This window comes from Microtus ochrogaster, chromosome 8 (genome assembly GCF_000317375.1).
Source record: "Microtus ochrogaster isolate Prairie Vole_2 chromosome 8, MicOch1.0, whole genome shotgun sequence".
NCBI classification, from domain to species: Eukaryota; Metazoa; Chordata; class Mammalia; order Rodentia; family Cricetidae; genus Microtus; species Microtus ochrogaster.
Genome location: NC_022015.1, coordinates 54,254,752 through 54,277,791, shown reverse-complemented (window position 1 = coordinate 54,277,791; position 23,040 = coordinate 54,254,752). Strand labels below are relative to the sequence as shown.

The 23,040-nt window shown below is 43.7% G+C and overlaps 1 protein-coding gene across 1 annotated transcript in view; it reads left to right on the top strand.

Annotated features, from left to right (window-relative positions):
* Window positions 1-23,040, top strand: part of Pgm5 (phosphoglucomutase 5) — a 162,355-nt gene that overhangs the window by 29,317 nt on the left and 109,998 nt on the right. Inside the window, exons 5-6 of the mRNA XM_005352084.2 lie at window positions 176-366; window positions 925-1,079. Coding sequence (XP_005352141.1) covers window positions 176-366; window positions 925-1,079 — 346 coding nt within the window. The remainder of the gene's footprint in view (window positions 1-175; window positions 367-924; window positions 1,080-23,040) is intronic.

Sequence of the window (23,040 nt, the reverse complement as noted above, 5' to 3'; positions counted from 1 at the left end):
GTGATAACTGATAGGATTATTATTCTATGTTGTGTCCTAAAAAATGACAGTATAGTTTCTTTTATTCTTCCGGGCTATTAAGTTAGTTGTTTATGTCTTTTTCTAACCAGAAGAAAATACCTTGGGAAGAGCATTCCTCCAAGTGTTTTTACATTCTCATGTATCTTTTTTTTAGTTATGGGACCCTATGTGAGAAAAGTTCTGTGTGATGAACTGGGGGCCCCGGCCAACTCTGCTATAAACTGTGTCCCACTAGAAGACTTTGGAGGGCAGCACCCAGACCCAAACCTGACATATGCAACCACCCTTCTGGAAGCCATGAAAGGAGGAGAGTATGGATTTGGAGCTGCATTTGATGCTGATGGGGTAAGGGGGAAGGCTCCCAGTCTGTGACCTGCTCCCCTTGTGATGGAAGACATACCAGAGGCCAGAGAATCTCGAGTGCATGTGTATGGGATACGCCTCTGCTCTGCTGTTTAGGGCTAGAGAGCACCACAAAACGGCCACAACTTTTCTCAGTTTCAGATTGAAGTATGTTCTTGAGAAATTATTTCTTTAAAAAATCGTCAGGCAATCAATTTCCATTCATTGCTAGCTTTGTTGAAAGCACCACATTGAAAGAAGCAGCTATTCACCAGTTGCTACAGTTCTCCAGCCTGTGTGGGGGAGGAGAGGGGCTAAGGCTGTGGAGGCCACAGACACCTGGAGTAGCTGTGCCCACATCTCTAGCAGGTGGACCCCATTCCAGCTCTACCGAGATTCTGGGGCCCTGAGGAATTTTATATGGTTTCCCATGCGTCCTTTGGTCTATCAGATTGTTTTAGGTTGTTTAAACGGCAGGAAAGTAGATTGCGCTGGTGATGGGAACTGGGTATGAAGAACAGATGCTTCTCCCTAATAATTTTCACACATTCCTTCCCACAGGACCGTTATATGATTCTTGGCCAAAATGGCTTCTTTGTGAGTCCCTCGGACTCCCTTGCTGTCATTGCCGCCAACCTCTCTTGCATTCCGTATTTCCGTCAGATCGGGGTTCGAGGGTTCGGGAGGAGTATGCCAACCAGCATGGCTCTGGACAGGTAAGCAAGGATGCAGCTGTGACACCGTGTGATAGACCTTTGTTGATAGCTGGCACTCATTCTCCCTGCTCCACTGCAAGCTGGGTGACAGCCTGGGGACTTAGGGATATGGTGTGGTGTAGCAGTGTGAGAAGCAGGTGGCCTGAGCTGGATTCTTCTTTCTTGTTTGATCTCTATGTCTTACTTTTCTTATCTGTAATATGGGGATGCTAACAGTCCCATCCTCACATAGATTGTGGGGAGGTATGGATGAGGTCATGCTTCCTGCCACCATAGGCGCTTGCTTGTTCCAAAAGTCACATAAGTAGAATCCTCTACTATGGGCTTCTTTGTTGTTGACTTGTATCATTTAATCTTGAGCGAATAGCTCATGATTGTGTAGTCTTCCCCAATCTGAGGGTATATATGAGTAAATGAGCATGGAGTTTGAGGTCAGATTATGTTATACACAAGACTTAGGAACTTTCACGTTCATAAGTGAGTAGAAGCAGGGATGCCACACCACAGGTTGTTGTAAGAATGAAGTGACGGTGGGCAGAGAGCATCCAACAGGAGGCCTACTCTGGAGGCCCTTGTTAGTGGGACCTGGATTTAGTCAAACCCCGAGCCTCAGACATGTCCGATGCACTCTGTCAGTGAGCTACATTCTTGTTCCCGCATCTGATGTTTTCAATGTTAAAGGAGCAGAGCATGTACTGTAGAAGTTAGAAACACTGACAAATGAGAAGACAAATGTATCATACCATTTCCAGAGTTACCCGTGGCAATAGGTGGATTTCTAACTGTCCCGAGTCTTGTTCTGTGTATGTACTGTACAGATATAATTACAATGTGTAAGATAATATACACAATATCTGTGCATGACACATAATACTGAAAAGACCAGAAAGTCCATACTGCTGTGCTTTTTTTCTTATCCATTTATAATCTTCAATTTTCTTTTATTAAAGCTTTTCTTAATCATTTGAAGTCAACTTGATATTTAGATTCTCCCTGAACATCCCCAAAATACTTTGAAGGTTTGTTTTCCTGCAGTAAGACCACATCCCATGAAAATTATCACATATACTCACGCATAGGTGGTTTTTAAACATAAAGCAAAGAAAACCAGCCTACAAACCACAATCCCAGAGAACTTAGACAATGCAGACACTAAGAGAGACTTCCATAGATCTAATCTACATGGGAAGTAGAAAAAGACAAGATCTCCTGAGTAAATTGGAAGCATGGGGACCTTGGGGGAGGGTTGAAGAGGGGAGGGGAGAGGCAGGAAGGGGAGCAGAGAAAAATGTAGAGCTCAATAAAAATCAATTTAAAAAAGACACTAAAAGAATAATATGCTAAAAAAAAATCCCATGGCGCACATCAGGTCTGGTTATGTCCTGTGGTCTTTCTTTATCTAGTAAAACCCTTGCCCTTTGGCAGTGACTTTAGAGAGATCGGGTCAGTTGTCCTATAGAATTCCACCTTCCTGATTATTTTCTTGAGGTGTTATTTATTCAACCATTCCTAAAATAAAAGTTGTATACTGTGAAGTTTATATGTTTGAGAGTTTAAATCAATGAGTTTGGAGAGTGTAAGCATGTGCTTAACCAACACTCACATAAAGGTGTGGGTTATTCCCATAACTCCCCCAATTTCCCCAGCTCTTCCGGTCCTTACAGCCTTGCCGTAATTTATATCACCATGAAGGCCTGCCTGTTTCAACTAGACCCAGTGGGATCCTCTGCCGTGTCATCCTCCTTGTTTTTGATTTATCCTTATTGTTGCCTATGCCAGAGGCACGTCCCTCCCTGTCATGCAGTGTATTATTAATAAGTGAGGCTCTCGCCATTTCTTTTCTCCAGTTTCTCATTGATAGACGTCTGGGTTCTCTTTGCTGGTAGCTATTTAAAGGTTTTGTTGTTGACACATTTCAATTACTCCTGGGTAAATGTCTAAGAATAAATGTTGATTTTAGGGTAGCTGCACATCTAGAAAGCAGACAAACTGTTTTCTCTCGTCCATGCTTCTCAGCAGTGTGGGAGTTTGTGGTTGCTTCATATCCTTGCCAATATTTGGGGGTGGGGATAGACTTTGAAAGTAAGACATGCTATCGTGTGCTAGATACCATTTTATCATAGTTTAAATTTTCACCATCCACTAATCGATGATTTTGAATTATTTCATATGCTCATCAGCTACTTGTTGCCTTCTTTCATTATATATTCACGAAAGGGTATTTGCGTGTACTTAAAGTAGGGTTACTGTGGTTTTTGCTGATTTTTTTTCTCATATTTGTTGGATCAGTCTTTTGTCAAATATAGTATTGCCTGTATTTTCCCTGCCTGTAGCTTGCCTCCACCGTGTGTGTGTGTGTGTGCGCGTGCGTGCGTGCATGCGTGCGTGCATGCGTGTGTGTGTGTGTGTGTGTGTGTGTGTGCTCGTGTGTGTTCATATGGAGGCTGGTAGTCAACCGCACATCATTCCTCAGATGTTGGTCACAAGGGTCTCTCACTGGCCTGGAAATCATCACATGGTCTAAGGATCTCTGTGTCTCTGCCTCCCCAGGGCTGGGATCACCAGTCTGCCACCATACGCAGCTATCTAATATGGGTTTTGGGAATTCAATCCAAGGCAAACGCTGTACTGACTGAACTGTTTCCACTTTTCATTTCCTAATTAGTGTCTTTGGATGGGCAAAGATTCTAAATTTTTATGAAATCCAGTTTGCTAATTTTTTTCTTATGCTCCACGAATTATATTGTTACTATAAATGCTTTTGACTTCTATGAGGAATACTTGTTTACTCTTGTGGTGTGACACTCTTCCTGGGAGACACGAGCCAGCATCTACTCCCCCCAGATAAGGAACTGAAGACAGACCACGGTAAGGATACCACCAAATTCCAACTTGGTGAACCGAGTTTTCTTGGCGTTTCTTAAAGGAATTTGGGGAAAGGGGTTTCTCCCAGGAGCGGAAGTGACTCCAAGACAGTTGCATCACCAAACCCTCCCCTCAGCAGAGTTGCAGCTCTGGAGCACTGCACAGCCTGCAGGCAGCCTGAAAGGTCGTCAAGTGTCCGTTCCAGCTCCTGAGGTGGTCTGAGCCTCTTCGGGTAGCTGGCTGGTCTGAGCTACACCTAAGGAGTCGGCCTCATCTCAGTCTCTCAACAGTCCTTATGTGTGGGGAAAGAGGACCCTAGTGTACCCGGCCAGTTTCGGGTGCTTCCTGAAGCCCTTCCGTTGTTTACTTCCTTGGGCCAGGCAGCCTCAAACTCAGAGATCCCCCTGCCTCTGCCTCCCAAAGGCTGGGATTAAAGACGTGTGCCACCACTGCCTGACTGACTTCCTGTTCGTAATGAGATTCCATCCAGGATGGACGGTTCTCAGAGGAAATTGCTACACAACATTCTTTAGAGCAGAAAGATATTTCCCCTGTGTTTTTCTTGTGGATAATTATTGCAGTCCTAACATTTACATTTGTGCTTTCAATTTCTAGTTCATTTTAATGTGTGCTGTGTGGTAACAATTGAGGATCATTTCCCTCCATATTCAGTCCCCCCCCCGCCTCTATTTATTGGAGAATTTTTTCTTTCCACTGAATAGAATTGATTTCTTTGTTAAAATTCAGCTGATCATATGTATATGTAGATCTACCTGGACTCTTTATCCTATCCCATTTATTTTACTGGCTTTTCCAAAGCTGCTACACTGATATCAACCATACAATCATTTTCATTCTTTGTCTAGCTAGTACACATATATTTACTAGGCTGTTTCCATTACTACAAACATTTTAGAATTGATATGTCAGTTCACACCAGAGCCGTTTGGGACCTTGACTGAGATTCTGTTGAATCTATAAAGCCATTTGAGGAGGAATACATTTTAATAATGTTGGATCTTCCAATATGTGGATGAATTTCTAAATAGGTTTTCTTCGATTTCTCTTCCATACAAACTTGAATTTTTTATGCAGATGTTTCATAGTTTTTGTTAAATTTGTTTGTTTCCATATTTTGATCCTGTTGTACATGGAATAGTTTTTTTAAGAATTTTATTATTTTTTATTTCTATTTATGTGTACATGTGAATGCCATATGGCACAGGTAGCCAAGGAAAGGATCCTGGGCACTATGCAACTTATTTGATATTACAGGATTCTACTTAAACCCAATTTTATAATTTAGGCAGATTTTTTTATATAGCTTACTAAAATTGGCAATAGTTTTGTGAGGAAATTGTGCCAGTCATTCCTCTCTTCATATTATCCAGTCACCAGGAAAGTTAAGAGCCTAGTACTGGGTCCCACAGCTAACTGAAAACTGGCAGGATTCGACCCCATGTCTTTTGACGCAGGTTACTGTCGCAGATTCTCAGGGATCCAGAGAGTCCCAGCCAACATCCCTGGAAACGTTGCCCAGCTCTCCTGTGAGGTAGCCATGGCCAGGAGTGGGAAGTTTCATTCTGACAACAGAAACTGATTGTCCTCTTTTCTTGTGGAAATGTCCCAGTAGCTCTTGATTGCCCTTCATCCACTTTCCCAAGAAAACCTCTGTTCAGTCAGAAACCAGAGGCCTTGCCTAAAGATGCACAAAGAGCCTGTTCTGATATGTGAGTGGCCGTTTCAAAGGATTATTCATGCTTGCTGGTTGGGATTCAGAATTCCGTGAGGCTCTGACGTTCTGATTTGTTTTGGGTATTTGATCTGCTGGGTTGCTCCCTCTGGATCCCCATGATAGACACTTTATACGCCTCTTTCTTCCTGGTGAACAAATGCAGCTTCAAAAGTCTGTCTTCTTGTGGTTTCCCAAATGACTTATTAATATTATTTTAAATGAACAGAACCGTGGGATTGTATCCACAAATGCCAGGGTAACCATTGAATGCTTGAGCTATATCCGAAGGCCTGCATAACTCCCGGTACTTCAGAATGGATGGGCATCTTTGAAACCCATGAATTATCCAAACTTTCATTATTCACAGATAAAACTGGTGCTTCCCAAAAAGAGACTTTTGTTGTCCCTGATTTCTATTCTCACAGTGTCACTAAAGCAAAGATTGCATTTACTCCTGGATAATAAAGTTTCTGTTTTGAAAGTGGCATTCTTTGGGGACTCTGTCATCTCAATGTGTCTGATTTGTGGCACAGATGAGTTACGTTGTTGAAAACACTCTGGTACAGATGATTTGAGAAGCAATGCACATTTAGAATATATTTGTGGCCCAAGGTCCGTCTCCACCCACATGGAGGTATTAAATAATCCTTGGTGTCATCATCATTCAGTAATATTTATGAAGCTCCCATCTGTGCTTGGGACTGTGCCGAAGGCTGCATAAAGCAAGTCAAACATGCAGCTTTAAGCTCTACTCACTAGAGTGGAATTCTCCTTGAAGACATCCAAAGCACCCAGCTATGAGAATCATGTTCTGACTACAAACAAGGCCACAAATGTCCAGAGGGGTTAGTGACCCATTAGTGCCCTTCAACTTTTTCTTTACTTTGGGTGCCACCTGTGTATTTAGTATTTATTCACTAGAGAATATTTTCTAAGCACTTTCTATGCCCTAGATTATGTGGTCCCCTGCTATGGCAGAACTCACTTCTAATGGGAAAGGCCGAAAAGAACATGTAAAGAAAATACATAGGCACCCAAATTGTAATGTAAGGTATGGGGATGTGAAATTGGTACAATAAAAAACTTGGCGAGGAAGGGCCGTCTTGCTTAGAGAGGGTTGTTACAGAAAGACTCTCTGAGGTGACCGATAGGTTGTGGGCCATCAAACACATTCAGCGGGGCCTGGCTGCAGGCTAGGATGAGAAGTCCCATACAACGCATATGAAACCACTTACCCCCGAGTCTGTGGTTTACTGTGGTTTGCTGCCAATCCCCAGTCTGAAATACGGACTGTAGCTTATCTTGATCACGCTCAGCTGGTTCCTGGAATTCAGACAGTGTTAATCCTGCAAGTATGCAAGTTTCTACTGATGTATGGTGACCTTGACCCCTGTCACGTCCACAGCTCTGTGCTCTTTCATCTCCTGCATCAGTCATGATGTACATGGCAACGAGAAACACAGTGAAGAGTTAGGGTCTGATTCACTCAGCTGCCTTACATTGCCTTTGCAACAGAGTGATGGAAGCATTTTGCCTCAGCAGATAAATATGGCATTGTCTTCTGTACTGAGACATCAGAGAGAAGAATTGAGAAAGCCTTTATCATAGGTTGCTGTGAAATGCTTCTCGCCCAATAGATTGAAGGAAAGAAAGAGACAGTGCTCTCAAATGCAGAGGTCCCTGAGTTCAGTTCCTAGCAACCACATTGGTCAGTTCTCAACTGCCTATAACTCGAACTCCAGGGAATCTAATGCCTCCTTCTGACCTTCACTCATGTGCACATATACCCACACAAACATATTTGCATACACACTATTAAAAATTCAGCTAAAAACCAAGAGGCTTACCAAAGAATCTAAGAGTCTAGGGAGGCATAAATGAAGTCAAGGAAACGCCCCCGAGGCCAGAAAAGAATAGGAAGGCCAATGTGAGTAGCAATGAGGATCCCTTAGAACTTGGGGGGTTCAAGGGCAAGGATCAGTGAACCCTACGCTTGGGCTCTGGAACTGTGAAGCCAGCTGTCGGGGGGGGGGGCTGAACTCCAGGGAGGGAGGAATAAGGATCTCTGCCCTCTGACCCCCCCAGTCTCCTGCTGGTGCCTCCCATCGACTAACCCAGAAGGGAACTGGGGGTTCCTGTGAGGAAGAAGAACAGGACACTAAGTGAAGTGGGGATCAAGAAATGGGAGGGGGCAACCAAAGTATCATCAAGGCAGCCGACACACCAGCCCTTCTGGATCTCTCAACTTGCTCTAATACTTCCAATCTCTTGCCTTGGGGGGACCTGAGACTCAGATAGAGAATTTGGTCATTCCCATCTTCATAATTGGTGCGATGAGAAAACCTTTCCTTTTTTAAAAATTGGTTTCTTGCATAAACTAGTTTTGGTGCTGGTGCTCAAACGTAGGGCCTTGCACATGCCAGGCAAAGTGCTGGTCTAGCCTGTTGGGCTTATTTCTTATCACTTAAACAAATCCATTATATTATTTGTGCTTTCTCTAACTGACTGTTCTACCGCAGACCACAGTGGGAAGCCTGAGTGTCCCATTGTGTTTCTGACTCAGTCTCTCCTTTCCAGTTTTGCCTTTATTGCTTCTGGTTCCCAAGTGCCTTCTTCCTTCTGCCGTTGAGATAATTGATAAACTGGTCTCCTGCTCATCTTCAGCTCCTAGTCTGATTCTCCCAAGGACCTTGACCTAAAGCACAAAATCACGCCTCTCGTGCCTTTATAAGGGGACCTCGCCCACACCCTGTTATGACATCTTCAGCCTTCTAGACATGTGCTGCTTACGGTTGCCCTCGTCCATGGCCTCTTCGGTGCCCTTCCAGGAGCTTCTCTGTGAGAAGTTGTGCTGCCTTTGCCTGTTGCTCAGCTTGTCCTTTTCCTTTTAAGTCTGGAATCTAGCTTTCCCTTCGCCGCGAGTCTTCAGTGTTGTAATCCCTCCGCCTTATAGCAAAGAATGAGACTTAACTTCATGGATCTTACGTTGCTGTAGTAACTGGAACTACAAACTCTGTCTTTTTCTTCATAAATTGGCACAGTACATGTTTTTGGTATATACTTATTAAACAAATGAGTGACATTTCTTCACTTTTTGGTACTTAACATTTTGCAAAAATGGTTTGCAGAACACCACAAATTGTTACACACAATTCTGAAAGATTTCTGTGCTCTGCCAACAGGCCTCCTTTGATTTTTGTATCAAGATAAATGTAGCGATGCTACTACTCAGATGTGAGGGAAAATAGCCCAAGTGATAAGAAAAAAGTGAGGGATTCCTGAGGACCCTATCTTATTTGGGTGTAATAAACTGTGCTTGATTTGTGAATTTTATGTTCATTAGTTGGTATTTAATAATGGCAGGTGAGTACTGAAGCCCATGTCATGTGTGACTTCATGTGAGAAGACATGACACAATCACTTTCTAGTTAATAATTGAAATCTGCCCCTAGCTGGACTTCAGCCAGGATGGTCTGCTGCATGGCTTGGTAAATGAGAGGAGCGGTGGGCTCACTGTTAGGATATTTAGAGCAGTGGTCCTCAGCCTTCTTAATGCTGTGATCCTTGAACACAACTCCTCATATTGCGGTGACCCCCAATCATAAAATTATTTTCCTTGCTATTTTAAAAATAATTTGTAAAAAGTTTGAAATTTTGCTACTGTTATGAATAGTAATTTAAATATCTGCTATGTGACCCCTATGAAAGGGTTGTTTGACCTCCCCAAAGGGGTTGTAACCCACAGGTTGAGAACTGCTGGTTTAGAGAATGTCTAACACCCCCCCTCCTGTGTGGATTTTGTGTTTGCCTCCTGAGAAGGATGCTGAGATGGTGTGTACCTGATATCCAGTATTTCTGCATGTAGGTATCAGGAGGGACAGTGGTTGAGTGGAGGGCGTTTGTGTATGTGGCTATGGAAAGAGGAGTAAGTGACTATTTCTGAAAGAAGGTTCCTGGCTTTGAAGACATTGGGTAAACCATCTTCTTTCAAGTATTAAGAGTCGCCTTAGGTTTCTGCTCCGTGAGATTGTCAGAAAACCATTGTCGCTGTTGACTGTCCATCAGGCAATCTATGTTCCAAACTCTGTAGTCCCTTCCTTTCCACGGGAGTGGAAAGATGAATGACTTTTGAAGTCCCCTCTCTCTGGTCTGCTGTATTGTTGAGGTTTCTTTGTCATTCCTGATCCTGTCCTGGATGGGCACTGAGATCAGTGAAGGTGTCCAAAACCCCATCTTTTACTGACTTGGTCTCGTTGGCCTTTGGCAAATCATATTGGCCACCGACAGATTTAGCCATACCGAGTGAATCCCCTTATCGTCATCATGATATTGACTGGGTTTAAGACTAAAGCAGGGTTTCAGAGATAGCCAGTAAATGAGGGGTATGTCATTATTTGTAGCTTCATTATGGTTTGTGGGAGGGGGTGCTTGCTTCAATAATCCCTTTTCATTCTTCATGACTTAAAGTATTTATCTATTGTGGAAAGCAATCTAAGGGCTGTAGAGATGGCTTCACAATTTAGAAAGCAATCCTATTGGTTATTGTGAAAAGCAATGAGGTAACCGGGCAGATAAGGATACTTGGTAGCTTGATGATGGTGGCAGTTATACAAATTTTATACAACCTCTACATAATTAAAATGTAAGTAATACTTTAATAAGAGCAACAAAAGAATCAAACCCTTTTATGTAAATGACAATAGAGTATTTCTTTTGAGCCTTCCTCTATGGCCAGTATCAGGAACTATCTCTTCCTGTGGGTGTCTCCCCTTATAACTATGAAGGATTTCATACGGAGACCTGAAAATGTTGGTTGGAGTCAGGAGACAGGAGAGACCTCTGATTTTTTTTTCTCTTTATGCCATGCCAGAACATATATGTGTTCTGAGCAATCTGGTCTTCTTTGAAAAAGACTTTCCTTATTTAGGGCTAGAAGCTTTTAAGATTTGAAGATCAGAGATCAGTCATCAAATTTATTGACCTCAAAAAAGGTACAGAGAAGCCCGAGAGTGCTGTGTAACTCTGACGCAGGCACTGGCGTGTAGCACCGCTTTTATATAAGAGAGAGTGAGGAAGCTATCTCAGGCCCTCTGCATTTTCCAAGACAGGAGAATGTTGTGATTTTTGCATGTGCTTCTATTTTGAAATGCTTTTTGTAGCTTTAACTAACAACAAAAAATTAATGACTTGTAAGTGCTAACCTTCTAGGATCAGGATAAACTGGGTTTGTCACAGGGCTCAAAATGCCTGAGGGCAGAATGGGTTGTGAGGGAGGCATGCAGGGGGGATTCAGAAGCTCCTTGAGTGGTTGCATTTCATGAGCTCTGGTGTCAGTGTGCCATCTGTCACACAACCCCCAGAAATATTTGGAGCAGGCTGTAGGGCGGACGTGGCATTTATAGAAAATATATGATGCCAAGAGGCTGCATAACTGGTCCAAGGTCATATGACAAAAATGCCATCAAGGCTGTAACCATCAGATTGTCTGCGTCTTGTCTTGTTTCTTTACTATTCCTGATGTTGGGAACAACCAAAGTTCTGCCTGCCTGTAATATGAATGGATGTCACTGTGTTGGTTGGCCTGGAAACCAGGGTGGCAGGAGAGACATATTGCCCAAATGGTGGTGGGTGACCCCAGATACACATAAATAATTTTAACACAAAATGCCTTGTAATTTTGATTCTGGTTTTTGTCTGTTTGTTTGTTTTATGAGCATGCCCCTCTTATTAGTCAAGCCTGAGAGGAAGCTGTTCCTGGCTTTAACTTGAGACTTCCAGGAAAATACTGACAAGGTAAAGTTTGAACGGACACCCAAACCCCAGCTGCAATATCAGCATGAGCGGCTGCGCTGAGGGTGTTGATCTGGTTTCAACAGCTTTGCCAGGTTGCCTTCAGTGCAAGTAGGGTAAGCAGATAAGATTTCTTCTGTCCGAGAGTTTAAATCCAAGACAAACAACACTGGTGACCCAAAACATAGTGGCATTGATTAAGCATGATGAGTTTCTTCAGGTAGGGAATGTGCAAGCAGTTGCGTGTCAGATATCCGTGCCTTTAATAAAGACAACCTAGGCAGTTTCTGCTTGTCTAACTCTGCACAGGTGAGGGTGGAGGCCAGGCCTGAGCATCCTTCATCGCATCTCAGATTTGGTGTCTACCTGAGGTGTGACTGTGTCATTTGGATTTATGGATTCTTCTAGAGTCCCTGTCTTTAAGTCCGATTGCATCCTTGGTTTCTATCCTAGCATTGAGGACAACTCTTTGGTGAGTTCAGGCCTAAATTTGAGATAGCAAGATCTCGATCCAGGACTCAGATGGTATCTGTCATGGTCTTTGTACACAACAAAAGAGAAACTTCTTTATATGGACTTCAAGCGTTTAGTTAGGGACCCAGGACTAGGTCTATTGCCCTTTGGTCCATCTTTTAATTAACATTGTATGAGGTTATGACAAATGAGAAATCCCGTGTTCTTTGTACTCTCATAGAGACATGTTGGACGCCACAAGCCTAGCTCTTTGGAAAATTTGGTTGGTGGGAGGATTTTTGTTGTTGTTTTGTTTTTCTTCTAAGACACATCTGTGTCTGTCTGTATGCCGGCCAGAATCCATTAAATCCCCTGAACATTTATCTCTCCCATTAATTGTGATGATAGGGTTTTGACTGTATCTTACAGACATCCCACTAAAACATATGCGAACTGTGTACATATTGTAAGCATTTGCCCATTTCCTAATCTGGTTAGTAGTTCAGCCAAAAGCTACAAAAGTAAAATACAAGAAACACCATAATGAGCTGTTTTGCGATAAACTTGTTCACAGAGAGATTTGGGAGAATGGATTTCTTTGTTGCTCTGTAATTTCTAAGCAGCAGTCACCCTCAATTTATGGCTATAATAGTGTTTGCTTTCTGACTTTATATTAACTTTACCCCTTTCTATGTGAAGCCACAGTTGAGTCTCCTGATGCCTTACAGACAGACTTGGGATATGGAAGAGGCAGTATTGAGCCTCTCATACAGAAATTCTTTAAGGGCATCTTATCCAGTCAGGTGGGGCCAGAAGCACTAGGAACTTGAAGGGTAAGTCAGACAAGGTCTTTGCAATTTCTAGTGAAACCTCTCCTCTACTGACATTTTGGGGGGCACAGATTGGATTGGAGCTCTGACTGGACATGACTAAGTTGAGGTCACTGCATTATTGCTACAACAAAATCCCTGAGGCATCTAATGTTAGGAAAAGAAAAGGTTTGTTTGAATCATAGTCTTGAGGGCTCAAGGGTATAGCATGGCTTCAGTCCTGCTGAAGATTCTTCCGGTGATAGTCACATCATGGCAGAGGCGCATGTGTGAAAGTGTTTAATCTTGGCAGGCAGGTTGTTGGAAAGACAGAGATACATGGGGACCTATCCCCCTTTATGAGTGTACCCTGAGTAGCCCAAATACCCCCGACTAGGCCCCACATTCCAATGGTTCTGCCATCTTAGAATCCAGGCTTTTCACCACATGGGCCCTCAAGGGACACAGTTCAACAATGAAGCTACACTCAAACTCGGTTAGGAGAAATAGCTGTGCCACCTCTGCCACCTCCCCCACCCCTTCTTCCTTCTCAGGGCTCAGGGCAGTAGAAACTGCGAGTACCATATTCATGTCTTAGGAACAGGGGAGGATAAAGAAGGGCCCAGGATACACAGCTTTTCAGATGGCTCACAGACATGGACAGACACACATGATCCAGGGCCGAGAACTTTTGGGGCTGAGAAATGAAGTCATCATACTGAGTGTTCATGTGCACACAGCTGAAGTTGGGTGTTCTTGTGACAAAGTGGGGGAGATAGAGGGGACACAGGGCAGTCTCTGCTGTAGGTTTCAACAATGCCTTCAACATTCTCTATAGGAAAGTGTGGTTGGCAGAGATAAAAAAGAGCTGGTTTTCGCTTAGAGGTTCCCTTTAAAGGACTCCAGAGGATGACATAAACTATGATGTTGGCAGTACTAGTAAAGATAATGACGGGAAGAAGAGGGAGGAACGAGGAGGAACAGCTTCCAGAGAAGAGATTTCAGGCTGTTAGGATGTAGTAACTCAGAGTCCAGCGGATAAAGAAATAAATTCCTTCTTTCAGAAATAAGTAAGTTGCTCTGCATGGGAAAAGCACACCAAGAGCAAACCAGCCTGGCAGTGCCATGGCATTGGGAGCTAAAGGCTTTCAATCCAAAGCAACAGACACTGCCATCCAGTGACCTAGCAGTGAGGGAGAGTTGCATTCTGTCTATTAAGGCATCTAGAAGGCGCAGCCCCAGAAGGGCAGTTGATTCTCTGCCAATACAATGTCTTGGTGGAGCCAGCTCTGTCATGCTCAGATACGGTCTTTGCGCAGGCAAGTTATCCCTTCAATAAAGTACCTGAGGCATCCAATGTTAGAAAGAGAAAATGGCTTGTTTAACTCATAGTTTTGGAGATTCAAAGGCATGGCAGAGGCCCCAGCAGTGCTGGCCATTACCCTGACAGAGGACCTGGTTTTAGATCCTATGTCACACCCAACCCCAACTGATACATCTCCAGGGATCCCCTAAACCTAAGGCTCAGGGAGAATTACAGAAGAGAGGGTAGAAAGATTAAAAGAATCAGAGGACCAGGATGGATTTCTGTGAGAGATAGTGTCCTCTTTATACCACAGGGAGGTTGTACTCATGAAATCTTAACAATGTGGATACCCGAATAAGATTAACATAATGACAATACCAGTTGACAGGCCAATATGGACAGAGAGAATTCTATATTGTCCCATCCCTAGATAAGAACTTTAGGTGGTCAGTGCCTGGGAGGGAGGGAGGATCAGTGTCCTTCAGGAAGAAGCTACTCCATAGGTTGTCCAGCCCCAAGTGGTCATTCTTGGACAGATGTACATACAAGCAAAACTAAATGGGCCCAGTAGGTTATATAGCCATGCATGTATATATACACACATGTGCATATGTATGTACCTGTAACAATAATTAAAAAAGGTGATCATGAACTTGGGAGGGGGAGTTGGGGAGGTGAGGGAGTGGCAGGAATGAGGAAGATGAAATGCTTGTGTATGAAGCAAAAAGAATAAAAGCAGAAGTCACAAAAATACATTCTGTGAAATTCTCAAAACAATTAGTAAAATTATTGTATTAAAGAAAAAAAATCAGGAAAATGAAAAACATCTCCAAAGCCCCCCTGTGAGGAGCTGACCCTGCTCTTCCCCAGGTGGTGACATCTTGTTAAAGTGCCAGATATTTGCTTATCATTAAAGAATATTCTAGAATTATGACCATTTCCCTCCAAATGCCATCACTTTTGGTGCTCTTGCTAATTGTGAGTAATTCAGTTGTTCATCAATAAATATTTATTGGCTTTCTTTCCCTGCATGCCCTACTTTGCTCTGTGTTGCTCCCATAAACACCACAATTGATAGCAACTGGCAGAGGAAAGGGTTTATTTCAGCTTTCAGCTTCCAGGTCACCATCCATCGCTGAGGGAAGTCAGGGCGGGAATTCAGGACAGGACACTAGAAGCAGGAGCTGGAACAGGGGCCATGGAGGAACACTGTTTGCTGGCTTGCTCAGCTACCATTCTTAACACAGCCCGGGCACACCTGCCAAGGGATGGCATTGCCTGCAATGGGCTGGACCTTCCCACATCAGTTACCAATCAAGAAAATGTCCTGCGGGCCAGTCTAATTGAGGCCGTTCTCTTCCCAGGTGTGTCAAGTGGACGGGATTAGCGTCCCACTTGGTCTGGTGGTGTAGCAAACAGACTCATAGTTATGGTTTAGTGAGAGAGTCATCTATACAATATAAGGAATTCCTTCTACAAAGGCCATAAGGAGTGGATAAAAGTCCTGCTGTTGGGCCCCAGTGATCCAGCCTTGGTGTACCAGTTCTTTCTCCTTTTACACTAGGAATGCTGTTCACGGGAAACCTTGACTAAGCGCCTTAAGAATGGACCACATCTTCTTTGCTTTTTGTGTCCCTTTGAGTTGCGTGCTCTGATTGTAGCAGTGCCCCAGGTGGTGAGAGGGGATGAGCTAGCTCAGGAAGACAGGATGCATTCTGGAACAAAACACCCATTGAAGTCACAAAGTACAGGAGTGCAGTGGGCAAAGCCTAGGCTTGAGCTTCACAATGATCCCAGCTTGAGCCCGAGATCCATGTTCCTGGTCATCATGTAGATGTGCCCCTAGCTAACCTTTCACCCCTACCTAACCTTTCACCCCATCAAACCTTTCAACCCAACTAACCTTTCACCCCTACCTAACCTTTCACCCCATCTAATCTTTCATCCCAACTAACCTTTCACCGCTACCTAACCTTTCACTACTATCTAACTTTTTTTTTCTCTCATTTGTCAAATGAAAGTCGACTTTGTTGTGTTGTCATGAACTCAGATGGGATTATTAATGTCGGTGCTTGCCTGCCATGCAGGAAGCCCTGGATTCATCCCCATCTCTTGGAGAAGGGAGTGGTAAAGTAATGAGGTCCATATGGAATAAGAACTCAGTGAATGCTATCTGTCTTTTTTAATCATTAGTAAAACCTCTGCCTTGTTATTTTCTCCCTCACTTAAGAATTTTGTATTATCAAACTATTTATTGAAGACAATCCTGTCTCTAAATCATAATCATAACATTATGACAACTGGAAGCTAACCTAAATGAGATAGGTGTCGTGACTCCTGAGCTGAGAGTCATGATGTTTACATTTCTGGTCTCGTTCTCATGACTACCATGTACTAAATTTCCTACCTTCTCTACTTCCTGAAAGATGAAAGGGTTAAGGGTCAAGCATTCCAAATTCCGTCCTCTTGGGCTTGATGGCCCCACCCTTTGTCAACAGATCAATTTCCACCAGAATTTCTAGATCTTGGGGACCATGCTCAGACCCCACCCTTCCTCCACCAAAACTGTTCAGTGTTTTTGAACGACTGTGCACAGCTGGCCATGGCAGTCCCTCCCATGGGACTACAGGATACTTTTCTTAATAGAGTTTTCCTTTGTTGAACTAGGAACCATCTTCCATTTTATGAGGATTCCAGAGTGTGGAGCTGCTGGCTATGGGGTGGGGGATGACATGATGCAATGGACATATTGGATAGTGAGGGTAAGGGAAAACCCAGTGGCATGAGGCTCTTGCCGAGACAGAGGAGGCTGCTGTGCTCTTAGGAAGAGAGTCACAGTCCGACAGGAAACATCTGCTTTAATCTGCTCCAACATCAACAGAATAGATGTGGTAGGAACCTGTTGTTACTGCACGGGTTCCATTTCTCCAGCCAGGACTTGGCCAGGATCAGCACAGTTAGGACAGGCAGCACCATGTGGTCTCCTTTGTCAAATTGTGGATGTAACAAGCGGCGGTATTTGGGAATATCCTGTGGCTATTTTTCTATTTAAAGGAACTGTTTTCTTCTAGACCTGCTCAGCTATCTTTGTTTCCATCTTTTTCCTTTTATGTTTTCTCTTCTTCCCCTCTCGGCATATTTCCATCCTGGGCTTCAAATAAGTCTATGCTTCTCATGCTGGGTTCTACCGCCATGCAAGTAACAAAGGCTCCCTGGGGTGCTGTGGGTTTGCGTGCAAGAGTATCAAAACACCTGGAATCACTGTATGAACTCATGGGCACACTCATACAGCCAATAACAGCGGAGGTTGTCAACTGCACCTAGGACAGATGCATTACTTCCTTTTGCCCTAGGAGTCACTGTGCCGGGAAGAGGACTTGCAGGATAAAGGTGCCTGCCAACAAGGCCTGGAGACATGAGTTTGATCCACACAGTGGAATGAGAAAACCGACTCCTGCGAGTTGTCCTTGATTTCCACATGTATATTGCGTAACGTACCCCACCCATACGCTCGTGTACATAAAGAAATCAAATATAATTAGACGTAAATGTGCGAGTGAGGTGGCGAAGTAGGTGAAGGTGTTTGGCATGCAACCTAGTTACATGGATTGGATCCTAAAACTCATGTAAAGGTGGAAGGGAAATCTGAATTCCCCCAAAGGTTTTCTCTGATCACCCCCTTACAAAACAGAGAGAGAGAGAAAGAGAGAAAGAGAGAGAGAGGTATACCCATACATACATAGCTTTTGCACATAGACACATATACAATAATAATTGGGGAAAAACCAATCAGGTATCTAGAATTAACCAATGATGTTACTTTTGGGAAAAGTACTTTATTTCTCACTATTTGAAAAAGTAGTGCTGGTGCCTGATGCTTCACTTTTGCCCCTGTAAAAAATTCTAAGTGTTATATATGTGTGTGTGTGTGCATATGTGTGTGCGTATGTGTGTGTATGTGTGTATGTGTGTGTGCATGTGCATGTATGTGTGTGTGTGTGTGTGTAGGACAGAGGTTGGTGTTAGGTGTCTTCCTCAATCACTTTCCACTTGGTTGTTATTGTTGAGATTTTCACTGAACTCATTCTCGCTGATTTCCTAGACTGACTGGCCCTTAAGCCCCGGAGGTCCTCCTTGTTTCTGCCTTTCCAGAGTTAGTACTGTAGGCAGCGCTGGTGTACTCAGCTTTTTATGTGGTTACTAAGGATCTGAACTCAGGTCCTCATGCATATGTGGCAGACACTCTACTGCCCAAACCAGCCCCACCAGACCTCTAAACGATTTAGATCAGCATCCCTGTGATACCACTATGACATGGTTGTGATATAATCTTTTTGTTCACTGTGAAAATGTGTCTTTGCCATGGCACCTTCTTATTGATGGGTTTAATAAAGAGCTGAAGGGCCAGTAGTTAGGCAGGAAGAGGTTAGGCAGGATTTCAGGGCAGAAAGCAAAGAAGAGATGACACTAGGCGTGGGGGACACAGAGAGGAAGCAGGACATGTAGGAGGAGGGGTAAAAGCTATGAGCCATGCTGCAGCATATAGATGAATAGAAATGTGTTACAAGGAACTGCTTGTTCTGCCCAGAACCGAAATAATCACACAGAAACTCTATTAATTAAATCACTGCTTGGCCCATTAGCTCTAGCTTCTTATCGGCTAACTCTTATATCTTAATTTAACCCATTTCTATTAATCTATATATCACCACGAGGTTGTAGCAAAGCTTCAGCACATCTATCTCCAATGGTAGATCCATGACGTCTCCCTGACTCCGCCCTTCTTTCTCCCAGCATTCAGTCTAGTACTGCCCGCCTACCTAAGTTCTGCCCTACTAGCAACAGGCCAAGGCAGTTTCTTTATTCATTAATAGTAATCACAATATGCAGAGGTGACTCCCACATCAGAAATGGGTTAGTGTAAATTATAAGAGCTAATTAGAATAAGCCTAAACTAAGGCCTAGCTTTCATAATCAATAATAAGTCTCTGTGCCATATTTGTGAGGTGGCAACCTCCCCCCCCAAAAAAAAATCTGTCTACATGACGTGGTTGATAAGGGTGGGAAATGTAGGCTCACAGTCCTGACCTCACTTTCCCACTTCTGTTATTTATTTCTGAAATATTATTGCCCATCGTGTCCTAGACATCATAAACAGCTAATAGATGTGGGAGCAGCTATCCCAGACAAAAAGCCTTAGTCGTAGTAAGCTTACAAGGTCCCTCTTCAGATGGTCACTGATCATTAAAAGTCAAGTGTCCAGTTGCTCCTCACATGCAGATGGAAAACCTGGCTAGATCAAACCATGAAGATCAGGGCTGAGCCCTGTGCCCATAAGGAGGGGAATAGTCTGAGAGGCGGCATCTGGGAGATCCTGAAACTGAAGCCTGGGAGGAGGGCATCAAACAAGGCAAAAGTCACCAGGAGAACTAAGTTAGAGATCAGGATTTGGAACTGCGGATGCCTGATCACAGTCAGGGCATTCAAAGCACAACCCGGAGCCTGGTGGGGAGAGCATGGTCTCTGTGCCACAGAAGATGGGCTCTGAGCATGGGCGGAAATTTTATGGACCAGAACAGGGATTGGTTTGGCTTAGGCACATCCCTAATCATTTTGTTTCTTAATATTTCCTTCATTTTTACCTCATAGCATTATAATAGATTTATACTTCAATTCTTTTGTGTGTGTGTGCAGACATGCTTGTGTGTATGCACACATGTGTGTTATGTGTGATGTGTATGTGAATGTAGTATATGTATATCAGAGGACAGTTTTCAGAAGGTTCTTGCCTTCTGTCTTGTGTAGGGTCTTTCTCATTTCTGCTGCTGTGTTTTGTACTCTGGACTATCTGGCCAGCAAGCCTCTGAGGGAGTCTCCAGCCTCTGCCTCCTCACTGTAGGCATGCTGGGATTACAGATGCCACTGCACCTTGCCTTACACACGACTGCTGGGATCTCAACTCAGGTCATCAGGGTTGCACAGCAAGTGCTTTTTACCAACAGAGCCTTCTCCCTGGTCCTTTCGCTTCAATCCTGAAGGCAGAAGATACCTTAATATTATGTACTATGCTTTAATATTACATACTGATTTGAATAGTTTCTAGACATAGTAGTTATGTCTAGATAGACATATGCTATATACATTTGTTTTTGTTGGGTTAAATTTATTCTCTTTCAGAAAATATTTCCTAGGACCTAGAAATGATTGCAAAAGAAACTGATATTGTTATTGATATTTAACAATCAGTTCCAATCAATACACATGGCTGGTGTGTATTGAAGGATGCCCAAGTCCTTTGAGAGTATAGTGCATTGGCTGAAGACCTAAGAGATAAGTTAGCCATGCAAAGGGAGATGGAGGAGAAAAGAAGCTCCTTCCATAAGTGTCCTGGCTGGTTATTGGGGAAGCAATGACTGTATGCCATATAATAACCTGGAACAGTCAGAGAAAAACAGATATTGGGGGAAGTACTTTTAGTCCAAAGGAGGCCATCCAGGAAGTCATGTGTGGTTCTGATGGCACTCCTTCTATCAGCTCATGATGAGAATGCTGTAAAAACATCCCAACTCCTCTGCATCTTGTGAGGGATCTCATGATGGGCCTTTTTTTTTCCAGCTCCTAGAGAGCCCACGTGGGAATAAATTCTTGTCACCCAGAGAGATAACCGGCCTGAGATTTTAATTTGTATAAATTTTCTTCCTTTACATGTTTATCTGTGTTCTCATTGTTTCCCTCTCGATCAAAACAAGCTATGTGTAGTTGAATCTCTGCAGGATTCAAGTCTCTCCCCAGAGAATGCAAACAAAGGCACTAGGATGTTTCTTCTTTTTTTTCTCATTTGGGGTTGAGATGTTTTAAAGCCTTGCCAAGTTTCACTCTGCACACAGACCGGAGCTTGGCTTTTGAAAAGTAGGCTTGAAAAAGTTCACACCTGCAGACAAACTTCCCACAATTACAATAGGTAACTTAGAAAGGGCCCTGGCTCTGAGAAATTATCTTGGGCCCCTTTGAATGGGTAATCCCAAAGGGACATGTCTACCTTTGATGATGATCTTTAATTTTATTATTTTATGAGATTAGCTGCTGCGAACTATTTTATGAAAAGTGATTTAACAAAGCCAACTAGATATACATCTGCCACACGGGAAGTCTTATCTTAAAAGTGGGATTTTCCCTTCAGCTCACAATACTGACATTTTTTTTTTCTTCTCTAATGGGGTTCAGTGGGTTGACAAAATCCAGGACGAAAGACGGATGTAAGTGAGGAGACTGGCTAGCTCAGGTCCCATGGGTCCCCATCTTTTGCTCGGCTCCCCTCCTGCTAAAATCATCTCCTTCCAGGCAGACACAGGTCTGTCACTCTCTGCCTGTCATTAGCACAGCTAGGAGAAGTTGGTGTGGCTTCTAAGCTGAGTCAGCAGAAATTCGCACAGAATGGGTTTTCTTATCAAAACACCCAGAGACTCAATGTATCTGGAGACCCCTTCTTTGACAAGGGTTAATACAACCGAAGCACTTCAGTCCCATCCAGATCCCTGCCCAGCCCAGGAGGCCTCAGGAAGGAAGCAGTCAGCCAGAAGCGGAAATTCTGTCCTGGCTCTGGGCTCCCTTCTTGTGTGTCTATTAATGGGAAATGTTGATGTCACCCTGGATGATCTACTTCATGCAACACTATTCTCTTGTCCCCCCTATTCGGGTCAGTATCTAGGATACAGGATAGGCATTTTTAGCTTCAAAATTAGCCTAAGATGCAAAAGTAATGTTGGGAATGATTTCATTACAGGCGTAAGTCAGGAAAGGCTAGGGATGTGCAAATCATGTGCAAATCATGCTAGGTTCTGGGTCAACACCTCTGCCTTGTAAACCTGTTCCAAACAAGTTCTCAGTCTGTCAGGGTCACAACCCCTCTGGGAGTCACTGACCCTTTCACGGGGGCTGCCTAAGACCATCAGAAAACACCGATGTTTACGTTATGATTCTTAACAGTAGCAACATTGCAGTTATGAAGTAGCAACAAAAATAATTCTAAAGTTGGGGCTCACCACAACATGAGGAGCTGTGTTAAAGGGTCGCGGAGTTAGGAAGGTTGAGAACCAGGGCTGTGCATACCCTTTTGCTCCCGGCTGTCATCCTTCTATATTGCAACCCAGATTTCCTAGAATTTGATGATATAACCCAAAACTTAGGGAGAGCCTGAGGAGGCTTCTTAGCTCTGCCTCAGTTTGGAGCATATTGGCCTTGCCACTGCTTCTTGAGTGGCTTTAATTGCCCCTTCTGTGGTATCAGACCCTCTGATAGTATCCGCTCTCAGCTTGGCTTCACTTCTCAGGAGACATACAGTTGCCCAAGCCCTCCCCAGTGCCTCCAGGGAGCAGGGAACTTGACTGTCTGCCTTTGGTCTCTCTGTCTCTTACCCTGTTTCAGGCCTGACAAAGGCCAGAGCTGTTTTTGAAGGCTCATCTAAGGCCTGTCTCAGTCTTACAGTGTGCTGCTTGCCTGGTTCCATTTGAGTTTGCTGAGCTTGGGCAAAGGGTCCCGAGTTTATCTGAGCTCCAGGGGACACCTGCTTGTCAGCCCAACACAATCCCATGTTCCTGGGCAGGGCAGCATAGGCATTTTCCTTTACAAGAGGAACGGATTGGCTGGGAACTTACCTTCTGAACTTCCTGACATCTCCCACTCTGCTTGGCACCCCTGTGTTGGAGAATATTTGTACACCATGTGAAGATGTGTTGCTGTCATTGGTGGTAATAAAAAGTTGAACAGCCAATAGCTAGGCAGGAGAGATAGGTGGGTCTTCCAGGCAGAGAGAGGGAGAGGAGATAATCTAGGCATGCAGAACAAATCAGACATTTGGGACAGAGGAAAAGTAACTGAGCCACATGATAGAATATAGATTAATAAAAGCAGGTTAATTAAGTCATAAGAGCTAGTTAGACAATAGCCTACACTAAGGCTAAATTTCCATAATTAATAATCAGTCTCTGAGCCGGGAGGTGGTGG